At 44.1% G+C, this 25,267-nt stretch overlaps 1 protein-coding gene across 1 annotated transcript in view; it reads right to left on the bottom strand.

The window, feature by feature from the left end:
* Window positions 1-25,267, bottom strand: part of LOC144752596 (VPS10 domain-containing receptor SorCS1-like) — a 1,975,184-nt gene that overhangs the window by 1,342,131 nt on the left and 607,786 nt on the right. The window contains exon 4 of the mRNA XM_078640477.1: window positions 20,177-20,335. Coding sequence (XP_078496603.1) covers window positions 20,177-20,335 — 159 coding nt within the window. The remainder of the gene's footprint in view (window positions 1-20,176; window positions 20,336-25,267) is intronic.

A 25,267-nucleotide genomic window follows, 5' to 3' on the forward strand; every position in this document is an offset into this window, starting at 1 on the left:
AAGTATTAACACCTTAACCGCGGCGGCAATTATGCCACGGTGGGGAGCGTTCTATTGAGTGAGCGGGGCCCGTTGGCCAACGGATTTGCGCAGCACTACCGAGGTAGTGCTTGCGATGGCTGTTGGCCGACGGGCACACTTAAAGGGTTAAAAAAGTTCCCAAACAACCACATGTGCACACTTCCAAATGTCCCAACACTCCAGGGGGAGCACTTCAAGACCCCTCACGGTGTAAGGCAGAGGGCAACAACAAAGTCCAGCCTATGTTCTTCTTTACACTGGTCAGCTGGGAGTCTTCACAGGAATGTTCTCTTTAGCTTTGTTATGTTCCTCGAGCTGCGCAGGGAGTCAAAGCCTAATGCATGGAGATGTGCCTGTTCTTGAATTTCAAGTAGAAATGGGCCAGCCTTCTCTGGTCTTTCTTACAGGTCACAAATTTGGATACATATGATTTGGTCTTGACTTGGGTTTGCCTGAAATAATTTTGTGATAAAATTCATATATTTATAATGCATTGTCTGAAAATTAAGGTAAACCCAGGTGAAATGTCAATATAGTTAGGCTGCTCTAGACATATGGGAATCAGCAGCAAAGAGTTGGTGGTGTATTGCATTCGCTGCAAGATCAGTAATACCCACATACTGGCAAGCTAAGATTCACCACTCTTCAATATTCGGATTGATAAATTATGTCAATAGGGAAAGAATATAGAATATAGGCAAAACGGACTAGCGCTTTAAGTAAGTTCGACTAGCACTGGTTTTGGGATGATTAGTATATAGAAATTAATTGAGCAGTTATTTCACATGAATGAACTACTTGTACATTAAATTGCAAAAATAACAAACCATGAAATAAACTTGATGTGAATAGTATTTCCTAAAAGCGCTGGTGTGGTAAGCTAGTTTAATAAGATAGTTTTTTTATAGAGAACTATATACAAATAACTAAAGAGATTCGATTTTAATTGGGATAATATTTATCAAATTATCTAAACCTGAAAGAATGAATTCGACTTGAAATGGATTAGAAACTCAATTAAAAAACAGAAATGCTTAAAATATACACATTCCGGAAATGCAGCATGCCTAAAGTGTACTGCGTGGGTGAGTATTGTAGAGAAGGGCAAGATATGACATAAAAACAACTACAGCTAAACTTTTAATAAAGTGATTCCTCTTAATCATTGCTATAAAAGCAGGCTCCACATCTTGTTCAAAGTATTATTTGACTCAAAGTTGCTCTAATTAATCTCCATATAGGACAAGGAACTGAAAAGCACTTAGGGATAATGTGATTATGCTGGTATGCAGTGTGGACATGAAATGTCAGATACAAGAGACCACTTTAAAATTAGTCATGACTCTCGTACATTTCTCTCAAGACATCAGTAGATTCAACAACTAAACTGGAGTCTGGCACGCCACACACCAAAGAACTAAATCGCTGAGGTTTGCATGCTTTCTCTTGAAATGCATTCATATTTTAAATGTTGTTCAGCTATTTGATCATACCTGAGAGCAGTCTCTATAATGTGAATGTAATCTCTCTTGGAGGGGAGAAGCTCTTAAATGTTTAAAGATTACCTTGCGTAAGAGAGTCAGGGACTAATATTTACGAGCTCTAACACGAAGGAGGGTAAGAACTATTCACTGTTTTTTTCCTATACCCAAAATGTAGCACAATGGATTTCTCCTAGTTAACTTTCAGATGGTTCTCTGCACAATACGATTCGAAGCACTTTAATGTATATTTCAGGCACACGCTTGTGTTGTCAAATATTACGGTATCATCCGCATACATTAATAGTTGTTGTGCCTCCTCCAAGCTTTGGGGAAAATGCTCTTTTATTGCACAAATGTGATGTAATGTTGGTGACATAAGGTTAAAAAGTATTGGATATCACACGCAGACTTGCTTAAGACCTCCAGTGGTCACATTTTCTAGAGAGTGACTTGATATTGCCAATTTCACTTTAATCATTGTGTAAGTATATAAAACCTGGATGACTTTTACAAGCTTTGAGTCAAGTCTCCAGCCATTTCCAAAGGACCTCCCCATCTATGTTATAGAATGCCTTGTCTGGGTCTATAATATAGGCAAGGAGATCCACGGTTAAAGGTGCTAAATGCGTTATAGCGTGTATGGTGGTGTCATGATGTTCTCCAATGTTCCATAGTTATCTCTTAATCTTGTTTGATTACACGGGAACGCACCATTTTACTCAGCCCACATTGTTAGGCAATTCAGGAGTAGCCTAGCGTATTGCATAGCCTCCACATCCAGAAGTGCTATCATATGTTAGTTAGATGGGAGATAGCGTGATCCCTTCTTAAGTAAAGGGCAGATAATTTATCCTTGATAGGATGGCAGAACAATTCCTGAAAAATAGCAGTCATTGTATAGCATGTGGAGCCAGAAAGCTGAAAACTCTGTCTCTGCCTTGAACAAATATGGCTGTAGCCCATTAGGCTCGGGGCTTCATCAGATTTACTCTTTGATTTTGTCAATCACTGCTTTATTTGAGCAACATGAGACTGTTACAGGAGTGTACATTTTTGCAAGCCTAGTCTGATGTTTCTCTGAGTACGTAGCCTCTGGGGCACGGTTGGGTTTGCAATGTAATATTTTAATATGGTTCTCTAATGCTGTGCCTGCTATACTGTTTTCAGTGGTATTTATTTTTAATGTGTTAATTGAGTTTTTATAGCTCCAGAATTTTTGGGAGTCCTTGGATTTACAGATTGACAACAATGTTACCCGTTTGTTTTCCATGGCCTCACAGACGTCTTTTTTCTATATCCCTTTCTGGGCTTTGTATGCCTCTAATTTTACTCCCACACAATTTCTCTGCTTAATATATCACTGTTGTTGAATCTGATCCTCTCTGCAGGTTACCCTCAAATGTTTTGTTTTAACTCCTCTTGTTTTGCTGAATTCGTTTTTCTTGGCTTTAGAACTCTATCCACTTTACCACTGCTAAACAGTGTGAAGGGGCTTATGCTATCTCCTTTAAACATGATAAAATTGGCTTACACACAATTGGTATATTTAATTTACCTGTAAATCCCTAGTAATGTGGTACTGTACGTTCCCAGGGCCTATAAATTAAATGCTACTAGTGGGCCTGCAGCACTTATTGTGCCACATACCTGCAAAGCCCTTTAAAACATATCTCAGGCCTGCCATTACAGCCGGTGTGTGGAGTTTCAAACAGCCATTTCGACCTCCTAATATAAGCCTTTTGCCAGGCCTAAACCTCCCTTTTTAGGTCTCGACTACAGCATTGTTTTAGCAATGCTTGTTTGTCGAGATTATAGTAAGGCTTTCAAAAGTCTACCCAAAACTGCAGATCGGGTGCAGTTCATGTGTGCCAGGCGCGTGCACATTGCCAGCCACATCGCGCACCATTTGTCTGAGCCTCGGCATCAGACTTCAAAGGAAGCCGCTCCCCCGCCCCACCGCCACGCAATGTCGCTCCCCCCACGCAATGCCGAGAGCTTGTTTTCATTTCAGCAACACCAAATTGCCGCACTCCAACAATGGCGCTCGTTCGTCCATTGTCAGCAGTTCGGCGTCTTCTAACATTTTCGCCCACTTTCCCTAGGTTACTACGTTGGCGCTGTTGTGTTGCCTGGACGAAGTGCCAAGATCCCTACAGCCCCTGCAGGCATGACGGGCAGAGGCAGAAGGTTCAGTTCTATTTTTTGTGTGGCTTCTTGAATCCCAGTAACTCAGCGCGAGGTTGCGCTACACGTCTTTCAGTTCTATTTTAGTAGTTACAGCTGGGCTTTACTGGAACTCCGTGATCACACTCTAAAGCGCTCTCCTGGAAATAAGTCCCCTCCCCGCCACGCAATGCCCCTCCCCCGCCCCCACCATGCAATGCAGAGCTTGTTTTGTATGCTTGTCTGACTCCTTCTCTTGTCACCTCTGCCCCAAATGTCTTCCAGGCCTTGCTGGATGAGTGGTGTGTTTGACTAGGCCTGCTGCGACAACACCTTTCCCAGAGGAACAAGCCTGCTTTCCCTTCTGCTTGTTTTCCATACGACAGCTATCTCTTCACTCCCGCCTGCACACCCCTTCTCCATATCTCTTTACTCCCGCCCGCCCATTGTCACATCTCTTTACTCCCGCCCGCCCGTTGTCCCATCTCTTTACTCCCGCCCGCCCGTTGTCCCAACTCTTTACTCCCACCCGTGCACCACTTGTCCCCATCTCTTTACTCCCCCCGCAAACCCCTTGTCCCCATCTCTTCACTCCCGCCCGCACACCCCTTGTCCCCATCTCTTTACTCCCGCCCGCACACCCCTTGTCCGCAACTCTTCACTCCCGCCTGCCCGTTGTCCCATCTCTTTACTCATGCCTGTGCAACCCTTGTCCCCATCTCTTTACTCCCGCCCCCCCGTTGTCCCATCTCTTTACTCCCGCCCGTGCACCCGGTGTCTGCTATTTCTTTACTCCCGCCCGCCCGTTGTCCCATTTCTTTAATCCCACCTGTGCACCTGATGTCCGCTATCTCTTTACTCCCGCCCGCCCGCTGTCCCATCTCTTTACTCCCGCCCACACCCCCCTTGTCCCCATCTCTTTACAATTCGGATTTATAAACAGTATTCGAAATATGTTTAAGCTGCAGTTATTCCAGATGTTTCCACGTCAGCTCTGCATGTTCCCATAAGCACAATAAGTAACAGGGGGTGGAGCGGGCATAAAGCCCACATGAAAAGCACATGAACAACCACACACCGTACTGTGTAAAGCACACATGTACGTGTTCACTGGCCATCCCATTTATAGCATAGATGCGCACACACACCACACGATATATAGCACAGATGCACACACCACACCATAGAGAACAGATGCACACAAAACCACATAAACCATAAATAGCACACATGCACACCCACAAACGCCAGCCTATATACAGAACATATGCCCGCACACACACAACCACATCCACAAAAACACATATACCGGTGCATCACTCTATACATGGCACAGATTGACACCACCCCACATACAGATCATATGTGCTCACACACATAAAAAGCCTCACACACCTCCAAATAATGCAGATTCTCACACACACGCATGCACATACGTACACACTCATGCACACACACAACAGACTACCATACATCTAACCCTGCATTATCCGTCAGTGGATTTTCTTCCCCCACACTAGTCCTCTGGTAGGTTCTTTGCCAGTGTTACCACTTCCTCCAGAAATCAGAGTATTTTCCTATTATTAAACAACTAAGCCTGTCCATAGGGCCTCTAAGAATCATTAGGTCTCGATGCATGCATGATAATGCATGGCCATTTATAACGACTAAGATTCCAGAGTCGCATTGTTCTTATAAATTAGTTTTTTACACCAATTTGCTGACTTACTGCCACTTGTAAGAATGTTAAGCAACTAGAGCCATACAAAAGCGCAGAAAACAGAAGCAGAAATTTAGTCGGCACACTAAATTATGCGCCTTGGTCATATAAACTGGCTTATCTAGTCTACGCCACCTATGCTACCTGGAGGAAACTCCTGGTTTGCAAAGATCTATAGAGAGGCGCTATAGTGATGGCAGCTGAATTCTAGCCTGTCCATGTCCTAACTACTGCTTTAACTCAAATACTATATTCTCTAGCACATTGGTTGTCCAACAGCTCGTATACGTTCTGATTATCTGTAATGGATATATACATAGAGGGTTTATACTGGGTCACTGTGCATTGCAGTCTGTCAATGCTATTAAGGTATTGATATGACATAAGAAACAATCTGACGATGTAAACAATGAGGCCAAGAAAAGTGGTATGTAAATATCACTAGAGGCCTAAGATGGCATTCATGGACAATAACACAGCCTTTGTATATTATTAGTAAGACATGTAAAAAAATATGGGATGAAGTATGGACTACGGAATAAGGATATTGCAAATCACCAAGGAATTCTCTCATTAAAAAGAGTAACTTGGGCTAAAGCAGTGTTCTTTCTGAAAAGTCACAACCCAAACTCTATTTTAAATCCTCATTGCCATGCTGTTCTTTATAAAGAGACACCAGCGGCATATAAATAATAATATGTATGCTGTGAAAATAAAGCCAATGCCAATATGCACATTATAAATGGCTGGAAAACTATACTTTAAACAATTTAATGTAAGTCACTTTGAAAAGTAGGTGCAAGTCCACATGTGGTAAACTGCAAAATTCTTAGTTCTTGTTATGACTTCAGCAGTGCAATAGAGTGCCATAAAAGTCACCTTGTGAACCAATAACTCTTTTTTTTTAAAAGAGACCAGAACAAAGCTGGAATGCTAGTTACACCTTTATTTATTTAAATAACGGCCTGGCTTGCTAACCTTGCCTTTCAATCTGCCTGCTGGCAATGCTGCATCACCAGTGTAATACATTATTAAAGTAAAGTAGCTATGCAATTTTCTTATCACAGATGAGTTGTGGTTATATACCACCACAACGTCCACCACCACCACGTCCACCACCACCACGTCCATTACCACCACGTCCACCACCACCACGTCCACCACCACCACGTCCACCACCACCACGTCCACCACCACCACGTCCACCACCACCACGTCCACCACCACATCCACCACCACATCCACCACCACCATGTCCACCACGTCCATTACCACCATTTCCACCACTACCACATCCACCACCACCACATCCACCACCACCACCATGTCCACCACTACCACGTCCACCACCAACACCACATCCACCACCAACACCACATCCACCACCAACACCACAGCCACCACCAACACCACCACATCCACCACCACATCCACCACCACATTCACCACCACGTCCACCACCACCACGTACACCACCATCACGTTCACCACCACCACCATGTCCATCACCAACACCACCACCACACTCACCACCACCACCACCACGTCCACCACCACTACCACCACCACCACCACCACCACCATGTGCACCACCACCATGTCCACCACCAACCCCACCACCTCCACCACCACCACGTCCACCACCACCAGGTCCAAAACCACCACCACCAACACCACCACATCCACTACCACCACATCCACCACCACCACCACGTCCACCACCACTACCACCACCACCACGTCCACCACCACCACCACATCCACCATATCATCCACCACCACGTCCACCAACACCATGTACACCACCAACATGTCCACCACCAACACCACCACATCCACCACATCCACGTCCACCACATCCTCAACCACCACATCCACAACCACCACATCCACAACCACCAACTCCACCCCCACCACGTCCACCACCACCACATCGACCACCACAATGTCCACCCCCACTACGTCCACCCTCACCACATCCACCACCACCATGGCCACCACCACGACATCCACCACCACAACGTCCACCACCAGGTCCTCCACCACCATCATGCCCACCACCTTGTCCAACACCAAGTCCACCATTACATCCACCACCACCACATCCACCACTACATCCACCATCACCATGTCCACCACCACCACCATGTCCACCACCACCACCACGTCCACCACCACCAGGTCCAAAACCACCACCACCAACACCACCACATCCACCACCACCACCACCACCACCACTACCACCACCACCACATCCACCATATCATCCACCACCACGTCCAACACCACCATGTGCACCACCAATATGTCCAATACCAACACCACAACCACCACCACCATGTCCACCACCACCACGTCCACCACAACCACAACCACCAACTCCACCCCCACCACGTCCACCACCACCACCACATCGACCACCACAATGTCCACCCCACTACGTCCACCACCACCATGTCACCACCACCATGTCCAACACCACCACATCCACTTCCACCACATCCACAACCAGGTCCACCACCACCATGTCCGTCACCTTGTCCAACACCAAGACCACCACTACATCCACCACTACCACATCCACCACTACATCCACCACCACGTCCACCACCATCACCATGACCACCATCACCATGTCCACCACCACCACGTCCACCACCACCACCATGTTCACCACCACCACCACCATGTCCACCGCCACAACGTCCACCACCACCACATCCAACACCCCTTCAGGGGGAGGGTGGCTTGTCAAGGTACGGGCTAAACTGCAGGGGTTTTCTGGGCACGGGGTGGGGAACGAGAGGGAGGTCACGACCGGGGCTCACATGGTGTTGATGTTTTTGTGGTGACTCATCCCTCACTCCCGGCTACCCCTATCAAGAAGAGTGCTGCTTCCCCATTATTCATACCTCCTATTTCTTGTTTTATTTTGGATTTGGTCTCTCCCAGGTACCGGAGCGGCGGACGCCTTGAACGACAGAACGACCCTACAACCCCCCCTTCCCTTGGATGCCAGTTGGGGAACGAGAGACACAGCTTCTAGTAACGGACTCTGAATTAAAGAGGCATACCAGACCCTTAACTAAAGAGTCATACCGGACTCTGGACTAAAGAGGCATACCACTTTCTGAGTTAAAAGAGGCAAATAAAGGCTTGTGTTTGTACCAGCTTTGGTTATAGCGTGGTTTAGTACCCCCTCAGGATGCGACCCCATTACACCTACATTCACTTGTTCATATTTACAGATAAAAAATAAAATAAACAGGACTGCAACATACAGAGAATACGAATATGATCTTTTAAAATGTACATAACATGATTAGAAGCATTATCTGCAGGCTGAATCAAGGGCAGTCTATTCCTATGCCTAATCGCCACAATTAGGCAACTGGCTACCCCAAAGCAAACCATAGGTGACGCTAGCATTTGTAAATAGACCAATGGCAGCCTGACCTGAACAAAATTGCAACCTCTAAGCAAAGAGAGGATGTACTTTCTGCGAATTAGATTGTAATAAGCTCAGAAAAACATTATGTGAAGGGTATCTTGATCGGAGAAGTTGTCACAGGGGCAAGGATTTAATGTGCACTCTTTAAATTAACCTTTAGGGAAGGCAAGTAGCCAGGGAACCATATTTAATCTTAATCTTGTCAAAACAAAAAGATGATAGGGTTTGTTTATATAGGATAGATAAGGTTGCATCTGCTGGCCCGAACTCAATGTGACAAATCTTCTCACCGTGGGTTTTTTCAGTTCGTTCTCCTCCCTTAAACCTTTTCTTCTGTCCAGGAACTGCTGCTTAACCGCCCTAATAGCCGATTTACCAAGGGCTGTAGGGACCAAAAATAAATTGGGGCAGCCAAGAGTTTCCATCTGATCCCTAATATATTTCACCCAGGGAATCTCTAAAGCCTTTTCTAAGGTAAGACAGTCTTGGATGATCAGTTGATTTAGATTTGGGGGTGGCTGAGCCCAAATTCTCAGCCAACGTAGGAGAGCCGCAACCGCAATCTGGTCAGAAATAAAACCCGCTCCGAATTCCTCATGTATATTAACCTTCATAAGTGCAGGGAGCGCGTTTGATCCTATTCTTTTTGCAAAATATAGAGTATCCCCCGATGCTCTGACTAACTCATTCTTTTTATGTGCACGCTGCATGCACCATGAGCGTTGATTATCAAAAAGGACCCCTAAATATGGAAAAAGCAGGGACTTTTACTAGCTCAACTCCCTTGCAATAAAATTTAGCCTTCGCTGCCCTCCTAGAGCCTATTGTCATGGCATGCGATTTTTTAAGATTAGTAACTTGGTCCAGTGACTCCATAACACCTATAAAACAATTTAAAAGCAGTTGCGGGCCCCTAGCAGTTCTGGCCACCAATACCTCGTCATCGGCATACAGAAGCGCGGGAATCATTTTAGTGCCAGATCTAGGTAAATCTTTACCACAGGAAACCAAAGAATCCCCTAGTTTATTAATATAGAGGGTGAACAGCAGAGGGGGCAGTATGCACCCCTCCCGCACCCCTCTTTTTACTGCCCGAGAATCAGTCAGGCTTCCATCTTCGTTAAAACGTACCGCAGCTGTTGTGTTTTCATGGATGGCACCAGAAAGGAAATCAGGTCAGCATCTAACCCTATATCTCGAAGGATCAGCCACAGCTTTGACCTATTAACAAGGTCAAACGCTGAGGTTAGATCCATAAAGGCCAGGTGGAAATCCCCGCACTTAGCAACTGTGTACTTCCCTATCACCAGGTGGAGATTAAGGCATTGATCCAGAGTGCCCTTTCCCTGCCTAAAGCCATACCGAAGATCAGAGACTGTGCTTTCTTGAACAAGCCACTCTGTTAGGCGCTCCAACACAACTTTCCCCATAATCTTGGCCACGGAGTCAGGCAGCGAAATGGGCCTATAACAAGCCGGATCATCCCTTACCCCCTTTTAGAAGTTTGGAATAATAACCGACTTTGCCCATGACCGGGGAAAACCAGACACACAAGCTGCGTTAAAAACATGAGTTAAAATATTAGCCCGAAACTCAGGATCTGCCTTGTAAAGGTCAGCCGGTACTCCATCGGGACCTGGTGCTTTCCCCCCAGAAGTTGAAATAATCGCTTTATGAACTTCATCCGTTGTAAAAACAAGAGGGGAGCCTACTAGACCAAGAGCGATTTGCTCTATGACAGCCCCTAGATTCGTGTCACTGTACATTTTTCCAAAGTGTTGCACCCACGTCTCAGCGGGAACTAGAGAGTCTTTACTAGAATTTGATGTATAATCAAACAAGGTATTGTTTACAACAGACCAGAATCTAAAACTATTGGCCAGCACACTGGCTTGGCTAAGCTCCTCCCTGGCCATCTCCCTTAATTGCCGATTCCTACTATCTACTGCAAGTTTGTAAGCCTTTCTTGCGTTTGTGACCCGTGATGCCTCCTAGATTTTTGATTAAGCTCCTGCATGAGTTCCTTATGAGTAGTCATACATGTTTCATCAAACCATTTCTTAAATTTTGGGCACCTTGGTCAACAGGCTATAGTTAGAGACAACTTGCTTTACAATTAGGTCAAAAGCATTAAGAATGGATCTTGGTAGGGAGTCCTGGTCTGAGCAGATCCTAAACTCCTGGGCGCATTTAGTGGACAGACTATCAATAAAAATCTCAGTGGTGATCCTTTCCCACCTTACTCTCCGTGGTTGGTCTTTAGGGACAATATTAGCGTTAGTGATTTGACTCATAATCCTTCCCCTATTGACAGCATTAAGGTAAAGGTCCAATATCAGTGGGTTATGATCACAAACACAATTTTTTGTAACACTTAATCTACCTATTACAGGCAACAATGGAAATGATACCAGAATATGGTTGATTATACTATGACGACCATGACCCACATATGTAGGTACGGCAACTGTCCTGTCCCATTATTCAAGACAGGTCAAGTTATGGTCTGATAAAAGACTTTCTAAGAAAATGCCGGACGAGGTATGTTCCAAATGATTTAGTCCCTGAAGGCCATATTCCTCCTCCAGCATGGCATAACAATTAAAATCAGCGATTCCAAAGATTGCAGTGCACACCATCTAAACATATTCATCAATTTTGCCAATTTTCATTTTCAACTTTTATCCGTTTGCGTGTTCCCTGGGTAGCGTGACCTGCCCTGATGTCACGCGCTAATTAATACATCTTTTAGAATGGAGCGAAGTTTCCCTCCAGTACCAGGTGCACAGCTTCAATTATGATTCTCACAGATTTTGTTCAACCGCTCCTGCGCTTTTATCACTAATTTTACCATGTACTCCAAAGTCTTTTTGAAACTTCATTTATTTTCTTTGCACTCGTGTTACTCTTATATGTTTCAACAGCTTCAAAGGCTTGGATGGGCATATCTGTGGCACCAGAAGCTGTTGAAACATATAAGAGTCACACGAGTGCAAAGAAAATAAATGAAGTTTCAAAAAGACTTTGGAGTACATGGTATAATTAGTGATAAGAGCGGTTGAACAAAATCTGTGAGAATCATAATTGAAGCTGTGCACCTGGTACTGGAGGGAAACTTTGCTCCATTCCATAAGATAGAACAATTAATAGGGCAAGTATGAATATTAAAATCTCCCAAAACTAATATATCATAGTACACTTCTGAGCTATCTCCATAATTTTCCAAAAAGGCCATAAGAGCCCTGAGATGCTCTGCCTCTTGAGTTCTAGTAAAAGAATTGTAGAAATTAACCACTAAGAGGGTTGGCAAATTCTTCCCTGACAATTCTACTGCTAGCATATGAGGAGAACAAGAGTCAATTAACTTTGCATTATAAGAGAGCTTAAGACTAATCATTAATAATAGCCCCCCCTTGCTCTACCCATACTGGATGGTGTAGCACATTTGCAAAAAGATATAAACCCATCCAAGTAGAAGTTATCATTGGGCTCCCATGTTTTTTGTAGAGCTATGATGTGGTGTTGAGCAAGAAAAGATTCCCACGAAACATCACTCTTTTTTGCCCTTAAACCGGCTATATTCCATGATAATACTTTCATTATGTCATCATCAGTTATAATCGGGATGAAGCTAGATTTTACTGAGTTAGCTTGAATAACCCGAGATTGTTGGTTCAGGGAACATGGAATAGTAGAATTCAATAAGCTGACCGTGGGAACAGCGATTTCTTCAACCAGTGTATGAGGAAAACCGTTTAAGAGGACAGATGCTACTTCAGGGATAGGTAGTCAGTCTTGGGCATCCATACCAGAGAGGGCCTGAAACCTATTAAACAGAGAAATAGAGGGAACAACCGATGGGGAAAATCTTGGAGAAGGCTTGTAAAAATAACCCAGTGGCAAGGTCAAAATAGAAGTAGGATTCTTAAAACAGGAATCATAGGCCTTCAATATCGATTTAACGACCGATGGAATACAAAAATTAATAACTACGCAGTCCCCATCAATATTCTTTGGAGATTATCCCATCCACCCAATTCTGCGAATCATAATGATGTTATTGCTTATAGGTACCCTAAACCCTTTATGTTTGGAGAACCAATCTACCGTTTTATCACGCAGCTAGGTCCAAGATTCGGTTTGATCTGGCCTAAGAGGGGGCACACCAACCAGCACCATACCATAAGGACATGCAGCTGGGGGTAAGTCTAATACATCTCCAGAGCACTTGACATTCAGGAAACTTAACACATTGGGGCCACCTCTATTATTATTACTGTCTCCAATAACAGTGTTGACCTGCGCAGTGTATAATCATCTCGGGGGTCCAGTGAACTGGGACAGTATCTGATCAGATGGATTGAAGGAATTGACTATCCCACCTGTTCCCGACCCTCCCGGGCCCAAGTTTGTCGTCCCAGGGCAATGACAGCAAACATCATTTTGCGGCCAGAAAGTTAACAGGAACCCATGCTGTGGGAGTGAGCGGGCAGTTTTGAAGCACCACTGGCGCTGCAGAGTGATGTTGTGGCCGTGCACGGCCGAGTAGAGGTCTAGAAACTGTAGTCCCAGGGCAATGGCTGCCAACAGCGTTTTGCAGCCAGAAAGTTAACAGGAACCCACAATGCGGGAGTGAGCAGGCAGTTTTCAAGCACCCCTGGCGGTGCTGAGTGATGTTGCGGCCGTGCGTGGCCGAGTAGAGGTCTGGAAGCTGTAGTCCCAGGGCAATAACAGACAACAGCATTTTGCAGCCAGAAAGTTAACAGGAACCCCTCTGAATATGCATAATCCATCCCCTTCTACGAAACCTCGATGAGGATTGTGTGGTGTTTTCTGACTATTTTGGCCAGGCTGTAATTTCTCTCTAGTCCTGAAGAAAACCTGTTGTTTTTCTAAACACACTTGGTGGATTAGGTTGAAACGCCAACAAGAAGAACAGGTGTTTTGTATTATTATCTAACATACCTACCAGCAAGGAAACAAGGATAATATGTTTTTTTGAGTACATTGATGAATTATAAAGGGACGCCCCAATTGAAAATCTCTGTATTTTTGTATATTGTCATGAGTCAGGTATTATGTTACATGTTAAGCACACTTTTGTATGGCTCTAATTTATGTTATTCATGTCACATAGCAAATCCTGTGTGTTTTTTTTTTTAAAAGAAAAAATATGTTGTGTTCCAACTCGTCATTGTGGTTCCTAACGATTTGGAGTTCTAAATCAAGGATTTTCTGTTCAAGCTTTACAACTGTCACCCTTTTCTCTTTTTTGTGTCCGGAAATAAGTGAGAGGGCCTGGCCTCTCACCACTGTCTTATATGCTTCCCACAATGTTTGAGGTGATGTGACTGTTTCAACTTTTCCTGGAAGTAAAAGTTAGTGGCTTCCACCAAACCTGTTCTTATTTTAGGTATCTTAATGTACCAGGGATTTATTGCCACCGAGCCCCAGCGCCGCGCTCCACCTACCTTATATTCTGCTCATATGGGGGAGTGGTCTGAGATACCTTTCGCTAAGTGCCTGATGTCTGCAAAGTGAAGGAGGAGCATGGGGAGAGAAATCAAACAGAAAATTCGTGATCGACTACCATGTGCTTCTGAGTAGAATGTGTACTCTTTTGTGGTGGGGTTGAGAAACCTCCATATGTCTATCAGGCCCAGAGTTGAGAGAAATTCTGCCAGTCGCATTTGCATAGGTCTCAGTGCCCTAGGAGGCATACGGTCCAGAAAGTTGCAGCCTGCCATATTGAAATTCCCTCCCATATACAGACGACCCACTTGAAGAGCCAATATTTGTGCTCCCAGGTCTGTCATGGTTGAGTCCCTTAGTGTGGGGGGGACGTGTATGGACAGGTTATTTATTACTTCACCTGCCCATACCCCCAAATCGCAGCGTATCTACGCAGTCTGTCCGTCCATGTTTTGTCAATGGTGAGGGGTAGGCACTTCTTCATGAGAATTCCCGTACCTCTTGAACCAGATGTGTAGCCTGCATGCGCCTTCATTTTGTATCCCCAGCGATTCAAAGCCTTACAGTTATTTTCCAAAAGATGGGTCTCTTGCAATAGAACCACATCCGGGGAATGTCTCTTTATAAACTGAAGCACAATGCCTCGCATAATTTTACTTCCTAGCCCATTTACGTTCCAGGACATTAATTTCATTTCAGCCTGCTCTTGTCCTGTCATGTGATTGCTCTTTTGTCTTCCTTATTAGGGGTGCATCGGAGCTTCACTCAGTGTCTTCCCTCCCCACGCAACCTCGGTCAACCTGTATAGGACACAGTGTCTTGGTCATGTTGAAAAGTGCTATCTGCTAGTATCTTGTAACGTAGAGAACTGCACAACAAAGCAGCTAAAAAACACGTAACAACCCCCTCCCTGTCCCTTCCCCTACCACCCCTACCCTGCCAGACAGTGCGCCAGTTGCACGCCCCCCAACTCAGCAGAGAGCCTGTTGACCCTACCCAACATACTAAACATAGGGAATGTATACTTGCCCTTCAACTCCCCCCCACCTTCGGTCTTACAATTACTGTGTCCTCCATTAATATAGAGCTTCCATTTCCATCAGTGCAAAGGTAGGTCAGTGACTCAGCCCATTTCTGCCCCTGACTGTAGATTGGGTTCTACGCTGTATTATACCTCCCCAGTCTATCCGCTGGGCAGAAGGATGGTTTTAGGCCAAGGTCACATAAGTTATGCTGCTCTAACCCACTGTCCCATGGTATCAGCAAGTCTGGATCACTGTTTCTAAGTTCATGGCACATCACGGGTATGCGTCTCTGCAGTTAGTCACTTGTTTTCTTTGTTCTTCAACTACGGGCATTGCTGCCGGTGCCTGCAAATATCCTCCAACCTTCTAACCAGTCTCATCCTTCCTCCGGTGTAAAGAAGAACCAAACCCTCCCCCTGAATTCCACTCAGAGGTGTGCTGGTAAGAGCATGGAGTATTTCACTCCTTTATCCCTGAGTGCCCTTTTCACCTTGATGAAGCTGTGCCTTAGTCTTTGAGTCTTGAGGGTGAAGTCCAAAAAGAAGGTTATCTGCGAGTTTTTAAATAGGCCTGGGGGGCCGCCCGGGCAGTTTGTAGTATGAAATCTCGATCTCTAACGGAAGAGGTGGGCTATGAACATCTAGGTGGGGCCCCAGATTTGGGGCGACACCTGGTACACAGTGAGCTCTCTTCACTGAGAAAAGCTTTGAGAGACCGTTTGGCTGGAGCTGCTTCTGAATGAATTCCTCCACAAATAGGTCAGCTGTTGAACCCTCTATCCTTTCAGGGACCCCCAGGTTTCGAACATTGTTACGTCTTGATCGCCCTTCTTGATCCTAGAGTCTGGCCTCCAGTTGGACATTACACAATTGTATTCCTTTCATTTGGGCTTTGAGAGTTGAGGTGTCTTGGAGAAAGTTTTGTGGAGTCTTCTACTGTTTGCACACTTGCCCCCATATTAAGCAGGTTTGCACGGATTAAGGAGACTTCAATTGTGATCGGGTCTATTCGGGTCTCCAGCGCTGTTTGTACCCCTCGTATAGCTGCCATAATGTCATGGAGGGACAGTGTACCTTCGTTCGGTTCTGCCTGGGCCCCCTAGTTCCTTTCGGGAGGGTGAATTTGTCTTTCCCCCAGTCATTTTCCCCACCTGGGTCGCACCGCCCTTGTGGTTCTTCTTTTGGGGTCACAGGGTGAGCTGCTGCCGCCTGCCAGGGGTTACTGAGGTGCCCTGTCAGGTTTTCACCTTGCTCCCCAGGAGTACTGTCCTCTCCCACTCCCCGGACGCTGAGTGGCATGCTTACCAACTCACCCCATGATCTCACTTGTTGGGTCCTGCTTTATTGCACCCTCCTGGTATTCTCGGTTTTTGCTTCTCTCCTGGTCCTATGTCACATTGTTTCTCAGAATGTTCCCACCACGCCGCCAGGGACCAACGCCACCCTTGGTGATCAGTCTGTGTATCCCCCCCGGCCAGGACGGCCGGTTTGGCTTATGGCCAAGTTCTTACCGCCTGTGTGTTACTTATGGGGTCTCCTCATCAGACTGCCTAAGGCACCTTTCGCCTGTTGTCATAACACTCTGCTTGCTTTATACACTTAGACCTGACCTCGGGCTCCCCCGTCTTCTGAACGGCTGGTCCTCAAGCCTGAGTGGCTAACTATTGCACTCCTTCACTCACAGGTTTTCTCAGTTGGGCGGATGTTCCCTTTCCGTCCGTCGCAGTCGCCATCTCGCTTTGTTCAACTGGCCTTCCGTTCGTCTCACTCACCGTCGCTGTTCTGCCGGGGGAAGGGCTGACCCTGCGCCCCTCTCTCCTCACTTCCACGGGCAGCCTCAGCGATCTGGCGAGTTCCCTTGCTGACAACCGAACATCCTCCGGCGTCTCCCCCACCCTCCTCCATCCGTCTTAGGCCCCAGGCAGGCAATGGGAAGGGTGCGCCCGAGCTTCGAAAGGCCCCAGCCACGCCCAGACCGTGACCCAACGGTACCGGCACTCGGCGCCCAGTGCGCACCTAATGGCAGGAGGCTGGTCCTGGATCACCTCCGGTGAGCTGAGTAGTCGTTCTCGTCCCTCCTTGGTGCTCGCCTCTGCACACTGACGCAGGTGCCACTCGATGCCGGTCCTCCGTTGCATCCACTAGGCCGAGGAACGGGGACGCCCGCGATCCGAGCTCAGATCTTTCAAAGGGCACACCAATGCTAACTATGTGGTTATGCCATTACTTTCCATGACATGGCACGGTTGTAGAGTCAGATTTTCTTCGGCTTTGCGTGGGCTTTAGGGGAAACATTTGAGGAGCAGCACTAGGAAGCGTCCATCTTGCTTCGGTGCAAGCCAAGCCCCCTAATCCTGTGTTTATTTCTTTGTAACATTTGAGTTTCTCTATGATATATGAAAAATTAATATATCTTATAAAGTACGTTCACTTTTGTCTCAGTATCAAGTATCAAGTATTTTCCTGTCTTTCTCAAGATTTATATGTCATGCAGTACATTTGTATTTCCTAGGTTACCAGGATAAAAATGATTTAAACGAAATTTCAAACTTCCCTACAGAACCAATTGTTCTTATATACTATTAGATCCCCAGGTTCTGGGGGTTATTGGGTCACCTCATTATTTTTGATGGCATAAATATTTTACACATTGCCTCTAAGTTAAGCCTAACTGATTTGCGCCAAGCTACCAGATGGGTAAGCACAAGTTATTTTAGTGAAATTTTTGGTTCACCCTAGCAAGGATTGTGGATGTTGCTAAGGAAGGGCTCACAATTCCCTCAACCTACAAGTCCATTTCTCACAACCATTCTTTATTTAGATCTTGTTTATTTTTCTTCAAAAAGCAGAGAACCAAAGGTTGTGTTTTTATAGTGCCTGTTTCCAGATATTTTTCCGCTTTCTGCTATTATATACTATTATACTCTTTGCTATATCGCTACATATTAGTGCATGGAGACTAATTTTGCAGATGTGACTGTCACCTCCCATTAAGCAATATCCTTATTGTATTTAACCATTCTTTCTTAAGAATTTTGTTTTTCCATTCTGTTAGAATGTTTGGGCGGATAACTTTTCATTTCCACCCTTAATTTCTCACTTCCCATCAATCCTCCTACTTTTACATCACTCTCTAAGCATGTTATGTTAGGATAATGATTATTGTTTTGAACAAAATTAAGGTTTTCAAAATAATAAAATCCTTTGATAGCAATCATTTATTCAAAAATATGAAGTTCTACAAAGGTGTAATCAATTGTTTTTGCACTATGTTCGGATAGTTTAGTGGACCTAACTGGGTATCTGATGGATTTTTGCCATTCAAGCATAGTACACCTAAATTATGAAGGAAAGACATGACATACCTGTTTTGTTTTGCATGTTTTTGATTTGGAAAAACACATTAAAGTATCAAACAGATCGAGTTCTGAGTTTCATTGTAATCGCTGCTTGTGATGCCATCCAATAAGTTCATGTTAAAGTCACAGGATATTATTATTTTTGTTTCTACGTGGGTCCTACAGTTTTTCTAGCTAGTCTTTGATTATTTGTGGAGCGAGGGTCTTGATTTCCGGGCTTGGGTTTACATAGATGTTTTCCAAGATAAATTATGCACCCTGAACATGAACATGAACAGCATGAAAGCAGCACCAGGATTGGATAGAGCGTTCTCTTTCAGTGCTCCTAGGAGCACTCGAGGCATGCACCTTCTCTAACCCAGCAGTCTAAGACAGCTAGGTTAGAGAACTTTATAATGTGCATGTCTTGCTCTCAGCCCCAAGACAGCTGGCCAAAGAGATATGCGCATAGCTCTCTGCTGCTGCCATTCGGCAGCGCTGGCCCGCCTCGTCCTGATACTTTGTTCGGGACAGGGGGCAGCTCTGGTGGTTTGGGGGCGATGACACTCCTCTCAAATGAGAAGCTGCCCCTGTTTATGCACCACTTTTCCTGACAGCAAAAGATAAAATTGTAATTTTTCTCACCCATCATGCCACATATGATCCTAACCATATCACTGTAGTTGATTACTATGTTTGTGGAAGTCTTCTCAAACACACTGGTTGCAGGAGCTCCAATGCAGCGTTACCGTTCAAACAGCAAACCGCCAACTAACTCACAAGTTAGTAGCTACTCACAAACCTTTCGGAGTTCATGAGAACTATATTCACTCCATGGGATATGGTTGGAGACTCACTCTTATCGTGGACTGGGGTAGGGATAAAATACCCCCAGAATAGGAAGGGGGTCTAGAAGCATCAGTTCCTGTACTATTTTCCTCATCGAGGAACAAAAACTAGTTTATAAGTGCAGGTGCAATTTGGAAGTTCTGCTTTTGTGAAATATATCCACTAATGAGTACTTGTAGGAATCTGGACAGCATTAGGTTCCTTTAATTCTTTGTGAATTCCAGTAAACTGACTTATTTACATACATGCATGCATGTTCAACAGGCTCAATCAAGAATATCTTTGCAATTTTGAAATGATCTACAAGAGAAGCCTCTCTATTATGTTCTGTGAGTCTTCATAGTAGATCTAGAATGCATTGTTAATATAAGGGCACAAAACAGATGTAGAGTAATTGAGATAGGCTTAGGGCTCACTCAAGAGGAACTCTGAATGTCCACTAGTATCCATGAATGTATGTATATATCATGCATATTTAAAACGTTCAACTCACCTTTGTATAGCGCATTGCAAGCTTCGTGAAACTTAAACTACAAAAGAACTTAAGGGCATTCACTCTACGGCCATTGCCTCTTATTATATTCCTTGAGAGTCATTTATGTTTAGAGTCTTTCCACATCTGTACAGCAATATGGAAATTCCATATGAACTCACCTTTTGGTCTTGACTGTATGCAAGAATCCAGTCCTCCTGCTTGGGATGAAAGAGGAGGCTTTGAATGTAGAAGTTGAGTCTGTACTTTTGGTAGGTGGCCCCTTCATCTGCGCTGATGAGTAAACTGCTTTCAATCTCAGGGTCAGTCAACAACATGATCTGCATTATAAGGGAGGCAGATAAGAGAGACAAATGAGTACATAGAATATAATAAACTATTTAATGCAACAATAATTAAAATATTTCCCTATATATAGAGACACTAATGTCCATTATTGGCTTACATTGTAAAACAATATGCCCGGGTTGGGAAAACTTATTGCCGATTTGCATTTATACACTGTTCAATTAAGGGCCTTATTGCTTGTAGAATTAGGACGGCCACCTCCCTCCAGGTCATTATGAGCACTGTTTCCAGTCCTGGACCTTTGTGTGATATCCTAGGGCATTCTGAGTATTTAAGTCTCGTTTTGCTTTCTTTGAACTAAATAGACTAAAACACCTCAAATTTGTAGCTGAAAAGTTCAGGACTAGAGAGGTTCTGTAATAGCTGGAAGTGAGATGATCACCCTACGTAGAAATACACCACCACCATCCTGAATCAAGTTACAGTAAACATTTGTGAATATGTACCACCCCTGCCACCTAGCATTTTCTAAATTGAAAGAGATTGCAAAATATTCAAATGTTGAACCAGCAACAAAATTTCAATAAAAAAAAACTTTGGCATATTGTTTAGTCTGACATATTTAAAACTTCTCTTTGCACCAGGAAATATAATGGTAGCACAATACATACACCTGAAACGTATGTGTACATACATGTAGATTATCCAGTGCTGGTCGCCACTGGGTAGTTCTAGTTAGGATCACGTTTCCACACTAAATGGATTTTGTGGTGTGCTTATAACTTTGGTGTCCTTTGATGGATCTTTACCAGCTTTCCAAAAAAAGTCTCATTCACCTCAGCTCCCTCCTGAAAAGCTTTGGGGTGACCCATGAAGCAAGGTTGAGAACAGAAAGGGTCCCAAAATGCATTTTCCCTATACATTTTCCATAGAAAAATTAGACACAGCTACAACCAAAACAGGCAAGGGGATTTACAGCAAATTTATCTGAAAACTAGATCTGTACCCAGAAAGAATGCTTGTTGTGATTTGTTGTAAATCCATTCAGTAGTATTAGTAAGGTTTAACAATTATGTATTTTTTACACTGGGGTGGATTGCTCGACCAAACAGACCAAAGGTATTTATCTGATTGGCTGCCACAACATAAAAAAAGATGGTGTTGCAGCCATTTTAAGACTTGGAGACTCACTCCGAGTGTCCTGAAAAAAATATGAAAAAAACATAGAGGTGGCAGGGTAGGGGGACACTGACCCACTAGGCCTGGTGGGGCAGTGCCAGAGGGAACTCCAGGCCAAAACTGCATTTTTATTTTCAAAAGGTACTGTGGAACCATCAAGGATCCAGAGGAAAATAAATACAAATAAAACACAGCAGTCTCCCTCCCTCTTTAAAATGAAAGCTCCCCAGGTGGGCCGGGCAGGGGGGTAGCACAATGTATATTTGTGGGGAGGGTGTGTACGCCCCCATTCCCAAGCCAATCGAAGACCATAGGGACACTTACCCTGTGCCAATACATCTTTAATGGGGAGGGGGACATGGTTTCCCTCCAAAACCCACCAGAAGGTCCTGGAGACCACATCCACTGGGGTTGCTGTATTTTTTTAAAGGGGGGCATGACAATCTCCTCACCAAGACATAGAGTGGCCCTGAGAACAGTGACTCGAAGCTCCCATCCCTCAAGACATTGTCTTGTTCCCATCCCAGGAGAGTGTTGACAGGGAAAGCCAATCTAGTCCCTGTTTTCACTTTCCCAGGCAGGGAACATAGCTTTGATCTCACCCAGCTGGAGCAAAAAAAAAACCTACTCCTGCCTGGGTGGGAGCAAATCAATAGAGATAATAAAGCTTAAAAGTACATGTCCTCCTTTTTAAATACATGTCCTGGTAGTTAAAATCTCTCAAATTAGTTTTTTGCTATTCCAAGGCCTACCTCTCCCTTTGAATAAAATTGGGTTACCCTATTACATTTAATACGTGATAAATTTTGTTTGGGAGCAAGTGGGAAGACCATGTTTGGTGTTTTAGGAATTGTAATTTAAAAGCCTCTTTATTTGTAAAGTCAGATTTTAAGTCACAATTGTAAAAATTTCACTTTTAGAAAGCTGGCATGTTCTTGTCCTAATCATTTGGTACCTGCAGCTTGTGTCCTGGTTCATATGACTAGTTGTAGTTGGCCTTTAAATATCCCACACAAACAGCCACTCAATATAAGGATCAGATGGACTGAGCTGTCCCCTTTCACACTTGCACTTCAAAGACACTGCCTCAGGTCACACCCAAGGGACTAAATTATTGTGCCTGCACACTGACTGGGACCAGGGCAGGGAGACAAGAAATTCCAGACGCTTCTGTAGAGAGAAGATTCTAGAAGTTTCTTACAATTCAAAGTGGGCACCAAGTATAACAAAGGAACCCTCAGACCCATTTTTCAGTGCACTCCTGAACCTGTGGATACTACAGAAGTAGGACTAACCTGCTGCCAGATAACTGTCCTGATGCTTGGGACCCACCATGCTGCCTGAGAAGGAAGATTGCACCTGCACTCTTCATCCAGTCTGAGGTGCCTACAAGGGTCATCAGACTGACCTCCTGTTCTGAGGTACAGATACACAAGCAAGCGCCAGTGACCCTTCTGCAACTCTCTAGCTGACGTACTGCACTGGAGCTGCCTGGACATGCAACTGGAACTGCCTGAGCACTATTGGCCTCTGCTGGAGAGACTTCCTGATTTCCGAGAGGTGCCTCTGTGGTCCTGGACCCTTGGTGTAGCGTCAGTTGAGCTCCTCCTAGACGAAAAGTTGAAATACTACCTTTTTTGGTGGAATATAGGAACCTAAATATGTTAGCAGCTAGTGCCTATGAGCAAAGTATTACTATTTTATCCAATAACACTTAAAAAGTCCTCAATTAGCTATTGATACAAGTAATTATATAACAGTCATCCCCTCACTAGTTCACATATGCTCAACAGACATTGCTTCAATTGAGTTTCTATCCCCTTGGGGATACCAGAGTAATGAACCCACATTGGTCTCATTGCTGTTCCATGAACCAGTGAGCTTAATTTATCAGGAGAGAGCCTCTCTCAGAGAAAGGGGAATCAAAGTCTCTCATTAAATGGAGAACCCCTTCATGTGCATTTAATACAAGGCTGTGAAGGTCTAGTTACCTAAAAGACCACGGAAATCCTTGCAAGGAGTCTCCATACTCAATCCTGAAAGATTAAATTGCTGCATATGACTACACCATTAGATTAGAGGTTGCTGCCACTAATAGTTAACCTTAGCCATGAGGATACACTCTCTAAAAGCTTGGAAAATGCCTTCTCCCAGAGTAATCAAAAATAGCCCCACTAGGCAACATACAAACATAAGCCAACAGAGAGGCTTGACCAGCCCTGCATTTCGGTTCCGACATCTCTCAGTGGGAATTGAACATGAAAACCTTACTGACGTAGAATGCTCTGGCACGACTGGAGCACAGCTGTAGCTGGTTAACTTCCGCACTGTGGCAACCCACTCAACAATGAACGTTTTCCCTTGGTATACTTGTGCATGCTAGAAAGGCAAAAATGCTACAAATGTGTTCTTAGAACATAAGAGGTCTACTATCCATAATGCTTGAGTCAAAAGTGCTTTCACATTGAGAGAATTACGACATTATTATCTTGCACAAAACATGGTCCTTAACTTCCAGCCTGCTAATTGGATACGTTGAACTAACAAACCTAGCTATAAAAGATAAATCAAAAGGAAAACCCAAGGGAGGTCTTGCAGTCTTCATTTCCGCAGCACTTGTTCTAGACATCCCCAAAATTCCATTACAAGTACCAGCAATGCAGCTCCAAAACTGGACCACATACCGAGAATCAGCATTTATCGTTTTAAATATTTACCTCAACCCCTCCCTTCAACAGAAAAAGGAGTCTGTAGACGAACTTCAAGACATAATTAAAGATCTAAAAATCGATCATATTAATGCCAAAATCTAAATGACGTGATTTCAAAATGCACCTATTCCCTAAATCCCATGCAGACGCAATTTCAATATTTCAAGACCAACAATGGGGCATCCCAAAGCAAGAGCCGCCTAGATTGAAAAGATGGCACAAACTAGGAGAGTCCCTTACAAATGCATGTGTGCTTGCAGGACTAATGTTTCTAAGTGGGAGATTCGGAGAAGATCACCCACACTCATTCACCCATATCTCAATTTAATTCAAAATTAATAATTGATTTCGCCATAGTGAGCTTTGAAGTATACAACTAAGTTTGCAATTGTGCTAAAAGTGTTCATTCATTCATTCGGAAATCTTTATTCGGCTGTATTCCAAGCCATAAAAGAATACATTATAAAAACAAAGATTTCTAATTTAGAAAAATAAACAATATAAACAATATTTCTTGAAAAGAAAAAGAGAGACAATTCATATCACCGCCCTAGACACAACAATAATTCTACTGAGACAGAAAAGAATCTACATTCCTAGTGCCATATGGCAACATTTTTAAGACAACAGTATATATATATATATATATATATATATATATATAGTGCATTGATAAAGTGCAATTTAAGGTCATTTCCCAACAATATTTCTAAGTCGGACTGTAGAGGAGATATATCTATAAACCATCAGACAGATACATTCATCCTTTAAAAGCTGGAGTTAGTGCAAAGCTGCCTGACACCTTCTTATTTTGAAAGTGTTCATTTTGCACAACACATAGAACTTATTTTGGACTCCTATATGTATTCTAAAGTGATCAGTTAATCCACAACGATATGTAATTCGAATCTAACAAAAACTGAAGTGGAATGGTGACCCCAGACTAGTTAGTAAACTATCATACACACTTCAATTTGCCCAGTTGGAGAAAGTCCACGACAACCCTATCCAGGTCTGGGAGCTTGTGGTTGACAACCTTTTGACACAGCAACCATACAAGCCTTATAGCATCAG

Source organism: Lissotriton helveticus, chromosome 5_1 (assembly GCF_964261635.1).
Source record: "Lissotriton helveticus chromosome 5_1, aLisHel1.1, whole genome shotgun sequence".
Taxonomy (NCBI): domain Eukaryota; kingdom Metazoa; phylum Chordata; class Amphibia; order Caudata; family Salamandridae; genus Lissotriton; species Lissotriton helveticus.